Below are 17,531 nucleotides of genomic sequence, written 5' to 3'. Positions count from 1 at the left end.
GGGTGTGAAGCACCGCCACTGGACTCTGGAGCAGTGGAACCGCGTTCTCTGGAGTGATGAATCAGCTTCACTATCTGTCAGCCTGATGATGAATCTGGGTTCGGTGGATGTCAGGAGGACGTCACCTACTCAAGTGACCACCTCCTCGTTTCTACGCTCACTGTCCACTTTATCAGCTCCACTTACTGTATAGCTGCACTCTGTAGTTCTACGGTTACAGACTGAAGTCCATCTGTTTCTCTGATACTCTGTTACCCTGTTCTTCAGTGGTCAGGACCCCCATGGACCCTCACAGAGCAGGTACTATTCGGGTGGTGGGTCGTTCTCAGCACTGCAGTAACACTGACATGGTGGTGGTGTGTTAGTGTGTGTTGTGCTGGTCCGAGTGGATCAGACACAGCAGTTTTTAAACACCTCAGTGTCGCTCCTGGACTAAGAACCAAAAATATCCAGCTAACAGCGTCCTGTGACCACCGATGAAGGACTAGAGGATGACCAACACAAACTGTGCAGCAGCAGATGAGCTGTCGTCTCTGACTTTACATCTACAAGGTGGACCGGCAAGGTAGGAGTGTCTAATAGAGTGGACAGTGAGTGGACACAGTGAGAATGACGCACCATCCAACTAGTACCTGCTCTGTGAGGGTCCATGGGGGTCCTGACCACTGAAGAACGGGGTAAAAGGGGGGATAACAAAGTAGTGGCCTTTATTTATTTATTTATTTATTTATTTATTTAGGGGGTGGTGTCATTAAATCGTCCTCATTAAAGCGTTATAGGCTTTTCACTCATCACGCACTCTTCATTTCCCACAATCCTTCCGTCCCTCTCTCTCACACACACACACACACACACACGCGCGCGCTCCGCCGTGACGTCAACATCTGTCTGAACAGCCCGACGCCAAATCACAGAAAAGGGAGCGCCGGCGAGCAGGAGGTAACGCTACTGACCGCAGCTCGACTTCAGACTTGCTTCTGTGCGTGGCTCGCGGTTTTAAATCGCCGTGTGAGCAGCCGGTGGTGGTGTTTATTAATGTGTACTAACGCGTTTATTAACAGAAGCGGACGAGAAGGTTAGTAGCTCGGTGTGAGCTGGTCGGGCTCGTTAGCTGGCCGGTTCGCCGCGGCGGGGTGGAGACAAAGCAGATGAAGGCTTTCAGTGCGAATAACAACACGTGCTTCTGGGCGATTCTTACGCCCGAATTAGGATTAATTACGGGGCTTTTTCGCGCTGCTGTCCGGTTTTGTCTGTCGACCCGTCGGCGGAGCTGCGTGTCGAATGTGCGCCAGTCGAACGAGCTAACCGGTTAGCGCCGTTATCCGCCGAGGTAGCTTGGTTAGTTAGCCAGCGTGCTAACGCTAAGCTAACTTCCCTACCTCTGCTAGTTTTACCGCTGTTTTGTTGGTTTTGGCCGGTCTTGCGCCGTTTAACAAACCCGTACGAGTCCTTCCACCGCGTAGCTGGCTTTAGTCGCTCTTTCCAGCGCGGTTATTAATCAGGATCTCCTCTAAAAGTGGTTATATTGTTGGTCCCACCTACCCGTGTATTTATACCTTAGCTAGCATGTCTGTGGATTTGCACCCAAAGCGCTTTGACGTTGCGATGCAGATAAAATACGCTATTTTCACACTTTTAACGTTGTCGAATAACCTACGATGTGTTAATAAAGAGCGCTAGTCTGTCATACGAGCATTCCGGCCTAAACCCGGCATTTAACAGGGTTGTAAAACTTCAGGTCCACAAAGTAAAAAAATCCATGCCAGGATTTTGTTCCCACAGGCTGGCTGCTCTAGTTGGATCAAACCCCAAGCGGAGCTGTCCAGGCAGTTGGAACAAAATCCTGGGGAGGATTTTCACTTTCTGGACCTGAATTATCCACTTCTGGGATTTAATATAAAATTTGTCCTGTTGTTTAATGTTCTGTAGCAGCGTTGCAGCTCGCAGCCTCATTGCTTTAACATTATCCACGTTTATTTTTTTTAAAAGGTCGTTTTGTCCATCATAGTTCTCTCACTGCTATACTGTATTACATTGGCAGTGTGTAAACTGACCGAGAACGTTTCTGGCATGATGTAGGAAAGCGTTTTAATCCGTTTTATTCTCCTTTCCTGTGGTGTTTTCCTCTGTTAATCAGACTAATTACTGCACACTGAATCAGACATGAGTTTTTAATCGTTTTGATTGTTGAGCAGCGAAACATTCTCGTCATACAGGCCCTGTTCTGAATGAGACCTCCTCCTCTTGATCTCAGGTTCTTCTCCTGAGAAACGACCCTCTATGAATATAAATAACGTGTGGCCACGACTTCTCGACAGGAACGAGATCCTAATGCGTGCCCACAGCTTAGTAAGCCGTGATCTCGCTCCCAAGTCATGGCCACGACTTAATCATCCCGTTCCTATGCCTTACTAAGTTGTTAAGTTGCCATGCCTTAGGATCTCGTTCCCACACGTTAATAAGGCGTGGCCATGCACTTTTCATTTCTACAGGATTTTCTCACTTTGTTCGAAATGTCGTCGAACATGTGGATTAACTCTTGTGTCTGACTCGTCTCACTGCATCTCTGTGAAGAGTGAGATATCATCGTTCTCTTCCACAGCTCTGTTCTAGATCACAGAACCCTCTTAGCAGCCCGTCAGGGCAGAAGGAGAACTCGAGCTTTTCTCCTTCATTACCAGAACGTCTCGCAGTGAGACGCTGATGTTAATCTCCTCTTTTCTCCTGAGGAGGTTCAGGAGGAGCAGCTCAGAAACCAGCGGTCCTTCATTAATATAATACTTAGAATCGTAAGGAAGAACTGCTTCTTCTGGGGGCAGTCGTGGGCTGGAGGTTAGGGAACCGGCCTTGTGACCAGAAGGTCGCCGGTTCGATCCCCTGACCCAACAGCACTTGACTGAGGTGTCCTTGAGCAAGACACCTAACCCCCAACTGCTCCCCGGGCGCCACTCCGGGTAAGTGTGCCCCCTAGTGTGTGTTTATTCACTAGTGTGTATGTGGTGTTTCACTTCACAGATGGGTTAAATGCAGAGTTGAAATTTCCCCATTGTGGGACGAGTCCCTCAGGAAACTTGCAGGCCAATAGCATGTGTTGTAAATATCACACGTGACGCTACTCAGCCAATCAGATCTGTGCATTACGATGAGCTCTGAGACTCGAGTCAGTGACGCCACACAGGGGAGGGATGAGGCGAGAAACAGCAGTCAGAGAAGAAAGTGAGTCAGAGGGAAGTTATTCCACATGACGTGATCTAAAAAGAGGAAACTGACAGTAAATGTTGAAATCTGACCGAACTGGACTTTATTTGATCTGATGTTCAGTAAATGTTGTTGAAATCTGACCGAACTGGACTTTATTTGATCTGATATTCAGCTGTCGACTGTATAAGATGCTGATATTCCTACTCGGCTACTTCAGTAAACAGTATATGGCACTGAGTCAGGATGCAGGTCAGACGTCATGATGTTCTGGACCTTCGCTTGAGGAAATTCTCTCTAACTGGACCGTACTGAATTTTAATTAAGTGCAGGTTATCTTATATTTAGGTTTACCAGAGGACGAGGCTGAAGTCGGCTTTCTATTCACCAGCTTCTTGTTCAAATGTTTCAGGCTACACAAAACCACAATTTCGTTTCACAAGAAGTTCTCTGAGGCCTGCAGCCAGTGCTTTACAGAGGCCAGCTGTTATGTGACTGCTTATGATTGATCATTTTGTCCCAAGCTGAGGAATTTAAACGTCTCATATATGGTCATTTTTGGACATCATGTGCAGTTCTTTTGTGACCATTGCCATCCTGGAATATCAAGAGTGCACCCTTGTGGTTTGACATTGAACTGTAGCCGCCCTGCATCCCTTTAAGTTTAAGTGACTCTTATTAGTCCCAAAACGGGGAAATTTCACCTCCTCCTTTAACCCATCCTTGCAGTGAAACACCACATACACTCTAGGGGGCAGTGAGCACGCTTGCCCGGAGCGGTGGGCAGCCCTATCCGCAGTGCCCAGGGAGCAGTTGAGGGTTAGGTGTCTTGCTCAACGACCCCTCAGTCATGTACTGTCGATGCTGGGGATCGAACTGGCAACCTTCCTGTCACAGGGCCACTCCCCTAACGTCCAGCTCACGACTGCCCCCTGTGGAGGTTTTTAGAAGGTTTTTAGAAAGGTGTGCACATTTAACGCTCATCAGTTATTGTCCGAATCACTGACTGTTGATGAATGGGTTGGATAATGAATCTTTCCTTGTCTCCGCCCTGTTGCAGGACATGGCTGTAAACGTGTACTCCACCTCAGTGACCAGCGACAACCTGAGTCGCCATGATATGCTCGCATGGATCAATGAGTCATTACAGATGAACCTCACTAAGATTGAGCTGCTATGTTCAGGTAGGTGGAGAAACGTGTTGTGTAGTGCCATAAGCTGGAACATCTACATCTACAACGTGAATGTTCCCTCAAAGGTGCAACAGAGGCTTTAAGGTCCGATTATGAACCGTAAAGAAGTTTATCCAGGTGAAAAGTTCTGATCTGTGACATCTACTCTACGTGTTCTTTAGATACTGATGACATCCACAAGATACACTGATCAGACACAACATTCTGACCACCTCCTTGTTTCTACGCTCACTGTCCATTTTACTGTATAGCTGCACTCTGTAGTTCTACAGTTACAGACTGTAGTCCATCTGTTTCTCTGATACTCTGTTACCCTGTTCTTCAGTGGTCAGGACCCCCATGGACCCCCACAGAGCAGGTGCTATTTGTGTGGTGGGTCATTCTCAGCACGGCAGTAACACTTGACGTGGTGGTGGTGTGTTAGTGTGTGTTGCGCTGGTCTGAGTGGATCAGACACAGCAGTGCTGCTGGAGTTTTTAAACACTGTGTCCACTCACTGTCCACTCTATTAGACACTCCTACCTTGTCGGTCCACCTTGTAGATGTAAAGTCAGAGACGACAGCTCATCTGCTGCTGCACGGTTTGTGCTGGTCATCCTCTAGTCCTTCATCAGTGGTCACAGGACGTTGATCACAGAGCAACACCACCACGTCAGCATTACTGCAGTGCTGAGAATGATCCAGCACCCAAATAGTACCTGCTCTGTGAGGGTCCATGGGGGTCCTGACCACTGAAGAACAGGGTAAGAGTATCAGAGAAACAGATGGACTACAGTCTGTAACTGTAGAACTACAAAGACCAGCTATACAGTAAGTGGAGCTGATAAAGAGGACAGTGAGCGTAGAAACGAGGAGGTGGTCATCATGTTATGCCTGATTAGTGTATATTGCCCATATTTAGCACACAGTTCTTTTCTGTGAATAGATGATAATTCGTAATATAAAGGACATTGTTGTTTTTTTCATGTGAATATAAGTTTCGTATTGCTTATTTATTTTCTTTGTCCTACAGGTGCGGCCTATTGCCAGTTCATGGACATGCTCTTTCCTGGCTGCGTGCCTTTGAAGAAAGTAAAATTTTCAGCAAAGTTAGAGCATGAATACATCCATAATTTTAAGATTTTGCAAGCTGCCTTCAAGAGAATGGGTGTTGACAAAGTGAGTTACTTGTGCACGCTTACCCTCGACCTAATCGCTTTATTTTTCACAAACATCGAGGATCAGAAAATGTCATGTTGATTATGAAGCAACAGTTCATAATACATTTCCCACTGAGGCCACATGACGTGCCTGTACTCACTGGTTTCTGATGTTTACACTGTAAGACACTGCGTATGTCTGTGCGCAGGAACGATGGCCGCTATAGCTGTGCTCCGGCATGCAAATTATGTTTACCTTCGAGGCGGCACGTCTCCCAGATCACAAGCCAAACAGTCTCAAATTTGTTCCAAATATTTGGCAGTAGAGATGGAGACCAGTCAGGCTTCACAGGCCAAGTTCACACTGAACAGAGCTGGCTTTGATCGCTGGGTAGCCCATTCAGTGCGAAGGAGCTTTGTCAGTGTAGTTGTCGAGCTCTGAGCGGTCAGTTCAAGCAGTTTGGATTCTGGAAAAATGTTGAATTAATATCTTTTTCTGTTGTGCAGAGAGTAAGCAGGGCCATAGCCACCCCACCCTCCTTTTGTTCTGTCTTCATTCATTTTTATTTTGTCTTACACTTGGTTACCTTTTTAATTTCACTTCTGTCTTGCTTGATAATCTCTCCCTTGCCCCAGATCATCCCTGTTGACAAGTTGATAAAAGGCAAATTCCAGGACAACTTTGAATTCGTTCAGTGGTTTAAGAAGTTCTTCGATGCGAACTACGACGGAAAAGAGTACGACCCGGTGGAAGCGCGGCAGGGCCAGGACACCATGCCTGTGCCCAACCCTGCCATGCCTGCCCTCAGCAAGCCCAAGAAGATCATGAACGCAGGTTGGTTTCTGTGATTAGGTGTAGTCCTTCCGTGTCAGGCCAGGTTCCTCCTGAGGTCCTCTTGCTAGTACAAAATGAAGCTTAAGTTTAGTCTTTTGATGGTTCTGTAATCCGATCAAGTTTACATGCACTTGAGTAATCAGATAATGGGGAAACTCTGGGTCTGCATGAGTCGGACAGTAATCAGATTTCTGCTTTGCAACCAGCCAGTCAAGTCACTGAAGAAGACACAACGTAAACGTAAAACTCAAACTTCATGACGCATTTTTTACCTTAAAACATCAACGTACATCATCTAGAAGATGAAGAATATTTAAATCCTTTATTTCGTGTTTGGTTTCAGCTCCGCTCCAAAAATGTTTGGCTGTGTCTCCGTCCCATCCACCGTCTGATCTTGCGCAAGCTGAGAAGACCGAAAGAAATCAGAGTTTACGTGCACTGAGAAATCAGGTTACTGAGCTAAAGTCCAACTAGATACTGAGCTAGAATCGGGTTTCTAGATTGGAGTATGGTGTTTACATACCTATTTGAATGGTAACTGATCATGATTGGATTATTGAGTGGATATAAATGCACTCTTTGCCACAGTAATCACCATTTTACAGAAAATGTGATTTCATGAGAATTGACACAAAACCATAGTATACTTGAAAGATGCAGTCGTTTATGTCCCAGTGTCATTTTTCCCAAGGCAATCTGCTGTTATTCCGCTCTTAAGATTAATTTGATTAGCTGGGATGTTTTGGATTGGGTGAAGAATCACACGCTTTACTTGAATACTGCTTCATAATGTTGACAGTCATGCCATGAACTTGTCCTGCTGTCTTATGCTGTTATAAGGTGTCCAGTAATATAACCGTATCACACAGTGCCGAGTTGGAGAGGTTTCTCAGAGCGCTTTCTCCGGCCTTGCTCGGTGCAGACCTGTCAGACTGTTTTGTTTAGTTGGCTTCGTTTTGACGTGTGTGAATCCACCCGTATTAGAGTCTGAAACAGATAGCAAAACCTGCCGGTCTCAGTTTGCTTTCAGCCAAACTCTGTTCAGTTCACTGCTGGTGGGAACGCATGATGAAACGAGGAAATTCATCAATATAGCCGGCTTCCCTCTTCTTCTATCAGCACTTCTGCGCTGTCCCATCAGTATAATCTGCGTTTTAACGTCTGACTCATTCCTGCAGTTCAAGCTGCTGATAAAAACGAGAGACGAGGCTTCTCATAGCCAAGAGACGTGTTTGATTTCTGGCCGAGCATCAGCGACACGAGTGGTTAAACTTAAATTCATAAGCCCGTGACAAAGAAGCAAATATCAAGTGAAGGTTTATTATTGTTGATCATGTCGACGCTGATCCAGAAGCCCAGTGAGTGAGGTTTTCTTCAAACGAGGCGCAAAAACCCTCAAAACTAAAGCGACATCTCAACGCCAAAGAGTTACTCCTGTGAGAAAGCCTTTAAAAGACTTCAGTCTAATACAGTTCAGTACAGCAGCAGAGACACCTGGCTAATTTGATTGACTGTCCCCTTTTCCCTGCGTCATCTGGTCATAACATGAGACAGAGAGGCAAAGTTGACTTTATATTGTTTTTTTTTTCTTGGATTTTAAGTACAGGGTGATTCAAAAAGATTAATCGATTTTAAAATGTATTTGACATGTAAATCATTCCAGATCAGTGCAGTGAGCTGTAAACGGTGTAAATGAGCATAAAGTTTATTATGTAGTTCTACAAGGTCTCAGTCTGAACCTCCTCCAGCTGGACGGACGACATCAACACCACAGTCAAACTCATCCCAGACTGGACTGAGCGTGTCGGGCGTCGCTGCTCTCACGGCTCTTTCAGTGGGATTTCGGAGATCATCCAGTGCTGTGGAACCAGCGCCGAACGCTCTGAGCTGCTGGAGCTTCACTGCTGATGAAAATCTGACGGATTCACTCTCTGAATGAAGGGGGAGCCGTCTTCCACTGACAGTCAGAAACTCTATGGCTCCCTCTTTCAGTTGGATTGTGATTGGTTCCTCTGGCCTATATGACGCTTTGAAATCGGATGAATCTTTTTGAATCACCCTGTACGTTTAGTTAATTATAGAAAGTAATAACAAAAGAAGATTGCTGAATAGTTTGAATTGCTTCATTTGTTGCTTGGTTTCTTCAGACTGCTAATGCAGTGACATGAATGATTTTTCCCCTCACGGTTGCAATAGCCATCCCTAAACCTGGCAGAACTTCCTTTTGTAGCAGTCAAGACAGTGACCAAAAGGAATGAAGCTGCATCTGTACCCAGGAAGGGTTTTTAATTAGAGAGATTGGATGATTTTAGGTTCGTTGGTCATTTAAAACAAGCTACTAACCGAAGTTCATCATTCATGAATGTAAGAAAGAAGAAAATGACAGAATCTAGGCTGTAATATGGACAAAGCCTGCAAGACCTTCTGTAGATTTAAAGAAATTGGCAGTCATGAAGTCCAAGCAGGGTTAAAGGTGACCTAATTTGATCTGTGAAATGATGGTTCCTGCCGTCATGCACGGGAGAGACTCATGGGCTGAGATGCATTGCTGCTGACAGAGTGAATGACTTTTATTAGTGATGCACCGAAATGAACATTTTTGGCCAAAATCGAAAAAAATTAAACATTTTCATTTCTATATATTATACCGAATACCGAACGTTTTTTCCGTGTTTCATTAATTTTGCCACTTTTTTCACCTTTGCATAAATTAAATGGGCTAGATGTGTTTTGTCTTTGTTTTCAAAAAAAAAATTTTTACTAAACTGAAATTTTTAAATATTTAAAAAAAAAAAACAGCGGTTCTATTCTTTGTTCTTTCTTGAGTTACTTTTGGCTCGAATACTTGAAACTGATTTAAAGCTGGGAAACGTCAGCTCTGGTGTGACTTGCTGTGTAAAAATACCGAAATGGGTAACGTGGAGCGACGAGGCGGACGCATGCGCTGAGAAGAGCCAGGTTTATTCTGGGCAAATCCAGGCTCATGGTCGAGAGAGTCCAGGTTCAAATAGCCAACACGAAGAGCAGGACGGACGGACAGACGTAACGAAACAAAATTCCAGAATTCCAGGCAGCACGTAAAATACAAACAGCACATCAAACAAAGACCAACACCGACCAGGCCAAACACGGGGCTTATATGTCTCATGAATTAGGGACAGGTGGGAAACAGGTGGAAACAATCAGGCGGAGTAGAGAAACAAGGGGGCAGGACAAAGCATCAAAACAAAGAGGCACGTGGACGACAAGAAAGTAAACAGAAAAGCACATGGAGGAGTGGGAGGAGCCTGTCGTGACAGGGTATTAGCCTAGAGCAGTCGGCTCTAGCCCCGGAGCTAAGGTGTAAAATTTATCAGGCCTATAAGGGTTTCCAGTAGCATGGCTTTCACTGCATACTCATAAACATGCCTTTGCATTGAGATTACAGTTACAAATTAGAGTAATCAGTTGATTTAGTGAGCAAAATTTCCTGTTTCCAGACATCAGTCACGTACAACGTGAATAGACACAAAGAATAAAGGCAACGCAGCCCATAATCTGAGAACTGGTCTTTGGCTGCTGAAGCTTGTTAACTGAACCGTGTTGTGAAGTTGTTATAATCTGTTTTGAGGAATCTGAGATTTTTTTTCTTTTTTAAACAGGTTTTTAATTCTCTTTTTGCTTTGCGTTTATGTTGTCATAAGTCTTCACGGATACAGATGTGGTGTAAAAGGTCCTCTTGCAGGTTTAGTAAAAGTGTTGAATGGTGCTGTACTTGTATAATAAGCCCTTTTTTAGTTGTGAAACCTAATCCTCCTCTGAGGATCCTCCCAAAGTCATGACAGTTTTCCTGTGAATTGTATTCCTGACAACAGTGAAGAACCGGGCCCACGTGTGTTGTCGCAATATCACCCATGTTTTGGGTTCTCGCCTGCATTGTAGTCCTTGTGAAAGGACTGGATGATGTTTATGTTGGAGTTAGATTTGCTGGGTTAAGAAAAAGCAGGGGTCACAAATCTCCTGCATGTCTGGGTGTTTTCACACACAGTTATTTTTGAATAAATCGAATTGAGCCCTTTTGAAGTGAATCTGACAGGGAACCAACTGCAAATGACCTCGGGTTCTTTTGGTGTTCGCAATGTTCGTGAACTATAAAGAGGACTCTCTCTGGTTTTCTTTCTGGTTTATTTTAGCACTGATGAGATGTCAGACCAGTTCTTGTTCGGACCACAACTCCATTAGAGCTCAGACCCCTTTCACAGCACTCATGGAGTGCACATCGCTCGCAGAGTGGGCAGGGTTCTGTGATTAAATCTAACGTTTCAGGTGGCGAGAGGAGGCGCCATCGTGCAAAATTGGAAAAATTGCCCTGCATTTTTGTTGCAGTGTTTGTTTTCAGCTGTGCTCCTCACTGAGCTCCACCCAGCTAAAATCTACATCTGCAGTGAAATAGTGTACTTGACAGGCTCTGTTCACATTACCAGGCTGAAGTGGCACAAATCAGATTTTTTGTCCTAATGTGACTCAGATCTGGTGTTTTCAGGGCTGTGTGGACACAAATCTGATCTTTTCAAATCAGACCTGAGCCACTTTCATATGTGGTCCTAGATCGGATGCGTATCCGATTCGTGGCCATGCGACCTTAACGTGACCCTCAGATCGGAATTCATGTCATTTTAGCGTTACCATGGCAACAGCGCCAAACAGACGTTAAAGCCTGTAAACGGTGGAAAAGCAGCCCATCTCACCTTTTTCTCCTCCGTCTGGCTCTAATAATGAAGCTGAGAGCTGATCAGAGTTAATGATCTTCTCAGCGAAGCTCGTTCTGCTCGTTAGTTTGTGCTGATGATGCAGTGATTCAGTCACGTGACGTCACTGAGTAGGAGGAGCTCACGAGGGCCGGTTCATCACATTAATGACAGATTTGAGTCTCTTACCTAAACGAGTGAGAAGCATCGAGTCAGAGAGTTCGGATTTGAGAAATGTGGCTTGTCATGTGAGCGTAGCTAAAAATCTTCCTCAAGGACACCTCAGTCATGGACTTTCGGCACTGGGAATCAAACCGGCAACCTTCCGGTCACAGGGCCAGCTTCCTAACCTCCAGCCCACGACTGCCCCCAAACTGTTTTACCTGCTGAAGTGCTGGAAGACCTTGAGGTCTTCATTAGGAAGCAAAGCAAAGTTTGTTTTCACAATGCACAAATCAGTCGAACCACAAAACAAACTGCGAACAAGGCGAACTGAGACCACCTTGAAAGTTGGGTACAGTTTCGAGGGCTGAGTTCGTTTGACTTATTCCATATTCCCACTGTCCACGGCCCAAGTGTGAAATCTGTCACTTCAAGCGTCTAGGCTCGACTGCTGAAGCTTTTTAGATAAGCTATGTTCCTGATTTTTCCAAAAGAATTTTAACTCTTGTCTTTCACTTGTCAAGTTATTGTTGCTTGCTTTGTTTCAGCACCGCCGAGGGCTGCTGTTGCTAAAGTAACGCCCAAAGTGGCACCCAGTTCTGCGCGGAGGCCAGGTGCCAGTGGAGATGACGAGAGGGCCGAGCTTATCCAAGAGGTGCTTTTACTCGCATGTCGTTTTGCTGAGCTCTGCTCCGTCATCACTTCAGTAGAAGAGAGACTGAAGAAAACAATTTCACATACTTAATATCCTTTTCATTCCTTCCACAGGTAAATATACTGAAGTCTACAATCCAGGACATGGAGAAGGAGCGAGACTTTTACTTCGGCAAACTTAGGAACATTGAGTTGATCTGTCAGGAGAAGGAGAGCGAGGGAGATCCCACCTTGCAGAGGATTGTGGATATTCTCTATGCCACAGATGTGAGTCAGATACTACTGCGTTCACAGCTCTGCTTCTGAGGTTGAAGTTAGATGCATAATAAATGGTCAGGTTTAACCATGTACATCAAAATTGGCCAACCATTTCTTACAAAAAGAGATTTTTAGGTTGGAATAATTGGCTCTTATTAGTCCCACAGCAGGGAAATTTCACCTTTGCAATCTAAGCCATCCGTGTAGTGAAACGCCACATACACAGTAGTGGGCAGTGAGCACACTTGCCTGGAGTGGTGGGCAGCCCTATCCTCAACGCTGGGGAGCTGTTGGGGGTTAGGTGTCTTGCTCAAGGGCACTTCAATCATGAGCTGTCGGCTCTGGGGATCAAACCACCAACCTTCCGGTCACAGGTTTTCCGGGAAAATCCTCAAGAATCTGGAGAATCTGACTTCAGCTTCACACCACTGAAGAATTAGTGGGGGTGATAATAAATAACTGCCCCCCTCTTTGAAGGCGTATGATCCCTAAATGTAACTAAAGCCCAGCAGTGAGGAGCTGAACTTTCCCCTCCTCTGCTGTCCCTGCAGACGGGCAGGGTCGCCTACAGAGCGGCGCTAGTAGCTGATAATGAAGAGATGCTCTTTTATTAGAGGGTCTCATTTCAGAGGGAAGATCTCAACCACTGCCCTGTAACTCAGGAACAAGGGGCAACAATCGAAAACAAGGGGTAGGGATAAAAATAGGAAATGGGATTAGGCCTCTGTATTAATGCTGTGTAGGACCTTAACTGACAGTAGAGAATGTTGTACCTGCATTTAACAGATGGTTGTCCTGTATTTTTGTGTCCAAGTTCAAGGCTCAGAACCTCCTCCGGCTGGAATGACCCTGAAACTGGCATTCCCCTCAAGGCATGGAATCGCGCCTCATGTTGTCGCTGAGCAGTCGGGCCGTGGTTTAAGAAAAGAAGCTGCTTTGCCTTACTTCATTTCTCTGTCTGTCTCGTTCCTTTAGGAGGGCTTCGTCATACCAGACGCCGAATCAGAGGACCAGGAGGAATTTTAATGCCCTCGGCTTCAGATCCAATCCTCGATCGTCTCCTTCCCCATCACTCCCTCTACACATTCACTTCCTCACGCTGTTTCTGAAACACCTCCCAGATCACATTATGCATTTAGACTCTGAGTGAAGCTTGTATGAAAAATCCTTTCAACTGCGTACAGAGTTAAAGTAGTTAAGTTTGAAGTCTGGCGACCCTTTAGCCTCTGAGAAGGGCGAGATGGCTGCTGAGCTGACCTTGTTCGGCTCAGAGGAGAGAGAGCTTTTCATCAAGATCCGGCATGGTGTTAAAATTTCTGTCCTGCTGTTCCTGCAACTTCAGTGGAACCTGCAAATTTATCCATTGTGTTAAATATTGCCTTTGTTTTTTGACACCGTTTCTTTTTGCCACTGTTGGAACGGAGGGGATATCGTCACTTCCTTAACAAGTAGGGCGGCATGTGCTTCACATTAATGCTGTGCTAATAATGTTTTACCCATTTAACAGTTGTGTTTTTTTTTTTTTTTTTTTTTAAACCTTCACAAAATCATAGTTTTTACTCAGGATTCAGAAGTGAATCTGTGAACAACTGTTTTGTTTTTTAAGACCAACCCTGCAAAATGAGCATCGCCCATCCCTTTCTCCCCTTTGCTTTTCATACCTTAGCGATCGTTTTATTGAAAGGCAAGTAGCAGTCACCTTTTCTCTTTGAACCTGTGACTGTGCCTTACAGACAGAGCGGAAGGAGATCCAGTCGGTCGTCTGCCTGGTTCGTCTTTGTCCGTCTTGTGGATGTAGAAAAACTTTGCTTGTGGTCCAGTAAGTCGCTTATGCAGTAAGAAGGTCAGTTAATTCACTCACGTTCCAAATCTGCTACCAACTGCAGCGATTGTAATCAATAAGTCAGACTTCGCTGACCCGTCTCGTGGACGGTGGGTCTCTTGGGATACTCGCGTTACTGAGACGTTGAAAGCACAGTTGCAAAGCATCCTTGATGACCCTTTTTTTTTTTTTTAGAATTGTTTTCTAAAGAATTAACCAACCATGAAACGTCGCCCCCTTGTGGCGGCGGGTTCTGAAGGCCAAAATACTGCCTGTTTCTGCGCTTTCGGTGCAAGGATTGATGTCTTCTTTTTTACTGCCTTATATTTAATGCATCTATTTTATTTTTTTTAAACCCCTCTCACATTTTTTTCATTTTCGTTGATAAAACTCTTTATATTTGTTCTGTGTTCAGAAATGCTGAGTTCAAATTAAAGAGATGTTCAAACGTTTCTCCTTTTTCATTGCTTCGGCTCCAAAAATAGCCACTTTTTGAAGCTGTTGTAGGTACAGACCTCGCGTCTTCCTTTTTTCGTTGGAAACTTTACTCAAAGCTAGTTCGGGAGCCGTGGGTGCTGGGCGCTGCTTGCGTTGTCGTGCACCCGTAGTCGCATCAACCTTGAGCCAGATAGAAATATTACTCGCTTAATACTTGTGGCAAATCTAGAAAAGCATCCTGTGCCAGTTTTATAATTGAGTTTTGACATCTGGGTTGTGTTAAATCCATTTCATTCTCTGTTTGTTTATTTATCCAGAGGCTGTGTTCCAATTGGATAAAAAAAAATTGGACTGAAAACAAAACTGAACAAAAATAATAACATAAAAATGGTGTCCTGAAACTGTTGTCGGTGTGAATGTTTTTATTTTCCCCACCATCAAATGTCTGTCTTCTGCTTCGGAAATGTTTATTGCCTTGTTAGATGGGTGATTGATCATGCTTTATTAATTAATTTATGGTCAGTTGTGTGGAATGTGACTTTCAGAGACTGTCCTCATGATTTTGGATCACTGTGCCATTTTTTTTTTTGGTCTTGTATCCCTTCCACTATCTCATGTAGCAGCAATATCATATCATATATCAGCACTTCTGTTTTCTGGTTGTTCAAATAACATCGGATTCAAGTGTAGAATCTCTGTTGCTGTGTCGTTTTTGGGTCCAGCCTAGTTTTATCTCAGCAAAACCAATAACTGAAGCCTTAATTGGTGCTTTTAAAACATACCTTGACTGATTCCTTTGCCACACTGGTTCATTCGCATTAGTTTTCATTAACCTGCGGTGACAAAGGCGATGTAGCTTAGAGATCATGGCTAAGATTATCTTAACAGTACAGCGTTTTTGGTTCTTAATGTTGCTCTTAAGGGGCTTCGAAGGCGAGAGCGTTCATTGCGCTCCAAGTAAGAGTGTGGAATCGTGGAAGTAGCAAGCAAATGCAAATAAAAAAAGCTATTGAATATTACACATCATTGACGGGCTGATTTTGGCTTGACCTGGTTTTCCCTCTCTTGTGGTGAATTAACTCTACGATTATGATGATGATGATGATAAAAGCTGTAGAGTAGAATGAGGCTTAGTTCAAAACTGGAAATGGTCAATACCAATATGCAGTGGTGCTTCTTTCCGAGTTTTTATCAGTTTGCTCTCCAGTGGCCTTCCAGAACAATCTAGAGATGGATTTTACACTGTGGGCCCTGTGCCACCTACATACTTTCTCTCCATCTCTCTATTTTTTGTTGTTTTTTTTTTTTTTTTTTTGTGTTTTTCGTTTTTCCTCTCCGTCACAGACGGTCTCTGTCCTCGTTTTTGTACTTGCAGGGTGTGTGGTTTTCTCCTTTTTTAATTGTATTTGCCAGGGTCAGTTTCTTACGAATAAAACAGTATTACATGTCTTTACTGCTAATGATGGTCTGTTACTTCCTTCGTTAATTTGTCCTTGGTTTCATAAGCAGGTGCCCCTCTGGTGACGTCCTGTATAAATGAAAATAACGCGTGGCCACGGCTTAGTAGGCGTAAGCATGAGATCCTAACGTGTGGCCGCAAGTTTGTAAGGCATGATCTGGTTCCCACGCCTACTAAGTCATAGCCGTCATAAGTCATTATTTATACAGGATGTCGGCAGCAGGGCTCTGTAGATTTTATTTATTTATTTATTTATTTAATTTCCCGGTTCCTGCCTTGCAGTTGTCCCTATTCCTATGTTCCCTTGGCCCTTTGAGTGAAATTCCGGCTACCTGTGTTGCTTTGCACAGACAATTCGGTTAGCTTCAGCTTGACCTTTCCTTAGGACCCTGACCTTATGAGACCTTGTTGATGAATCATTGAGGTTTGAGATTTTATAGGAAAAGCTAATGACTTGTTTAGCCTTGGGAACATAAGATACGCTCCCTGTAGTCCACCTGTGTTTCAGATTTTAATGCCTGATTCAGATCAAAGACTTCATTACCTAATGAGTGTTTTAACGTAGGACTCCGCATGTCTTCGTTTTTCTTTATTTAAGCAGTAGAACCCGAGAGGGAGTGTGTTATCACCAGATAACATCCCGGCTGTGATTTGGTGTCCGTAGATCATCACAGCCGTGATGTTATTGGTGATAACTCCCTCCTGGAGTGCTCTACTGCTTTAATACAGCAGGTAAATAAATACAGTAAGAAATGAATAAACTGGCCGTGAACGCGGCGTTTAATGTTTTAATGTTCAGGTCCTTCCTCCTAATTATAGCTCCTTAACGAGCAGCTCGTTGCTACGTCAGAGTAACGAGCTCCACCCACTCGCTGCTCAGCCAGCAGTTCGTTCTCCAGCTCCTTACACTAAATTCCCAAACTGTCGTCACCACTGAGCAGCTTTTCAGTCGGCAGCTGTGACAGAAGAACAGCTGAACAACCTGGAATCAGCCAGAAATGAACCCAGCACCATTCGCCAGACGTGTCTGATCTTCAGAGTCGGACCGAATCAGACTGAGCCGTAAAACTGACCCAATAGGTTCAGCTCAGTTTGGTCAGTTTGTCCAGATCAGTATTAATGTTGTTTTGTTCCAGCCGGTCTGTGAAGCTTCTTACAGCCCGTTTAGTTTGCCGAATGGTGTTGGGTTCATTTCTGGCTGATTCCAGGTTGTTCAGCTGTTCTTCTGTCACAGCTGCTGACTGAAAAGCTGCTCAGTGGCAACGACAGTTTGGGAATTTAGTGTCGTCTCGTCTTCAGAGTCGGACCAAATCGCCTGTCGGCTGTTTTCTGTTTGTGGCAAAGTAAGAAGTAAAAACGTTCGAATGGCTCGAGCGTCTCCTACAGCTGTCAGAGTCGTTGCTTAGCAACAGCATCTCAGTGGAGTGATGCAGTGTTTGATACCTAGATGCCAAGTTGTGTCCAGCCAGGCACGTCAACAGTGCCACCATTTTGGGGCGGTCGCTTCTGGACTGCATTCAGTACCATTACAGAGTGGCAGTTTAAGAAAGATAATATCCAAAATTACACTATTTCAAGAATATTACTCTCAGAAAGTGGGATAGTAATATATAACGGCGGGAACGCTCATGTTGGTGTGATGCATG

At 44.6% G+C, this 17,531-nt stretch overlaps 1 protein-coding gene across 2 annotated transcripts; it reads left to right on the top strand.

Moving 5' to 3' along the window:
- The first annotated feature begins 835 nt into the window (after positions 1-835).
- Positions 836-15,886, top strand: mapre1b (microtubule-associated protein, RP/EB family, member 1b). 2 transcript variants are annotated; one of them, XM_017700947.2, is made up of 7 exons: positions 836-939; positions 4,259-4,382; positions 5,404-5,549; positions 6,167-6,365; positions 11,803-11,909; positions 12,023-12,175; positions 13,142-15,886. In XM_017700947.2, exons 2-7 carry the CDS (start codon positions 4,262-4,264, stop codon positions 13,190-13,192), a joined length of 777 nt encoding a protein of 258 aa, XP_017556436.1. In that variant the 5' UTR covers positions 836-939; positions 4,259-4,261; the 3' UTR covers positions 13,193-15,886. The 2 variants fall into 2 exon arrangements, with proteins under 2 accessions (XP_017556436.1, XP_017556437.1); XM_017700948.2 differs by lacking the exon at positions 836-939 and adding an exon at positions 952-1,075.
- Positions 15,887-17,531: the final 1,645 nt, after the last annotated feature.

Source organism: Pygocentrus nattereri, chromosome 9 (genome assembly GCF_015220715.1).
Source record: "Pygocentrus nattereri isolate fPygNat1 chromosome 9, fPygNat1.pri, whole genome shotgun sequence".
In the NCBI taxonomy this organism is placed as follows: domain Eukaryota; kingdom Metazoa; phylum Chordata; class Actinopteri; order Characiformes; family Serrasalmidae; genus Pygocentrus; species Pygocentrus nattereri.
The sequence above is the reverse complement of the archived record's forward strand: the minus strand, read 5'-3'. Positions and strand labels throughout refer to the sequence as shown.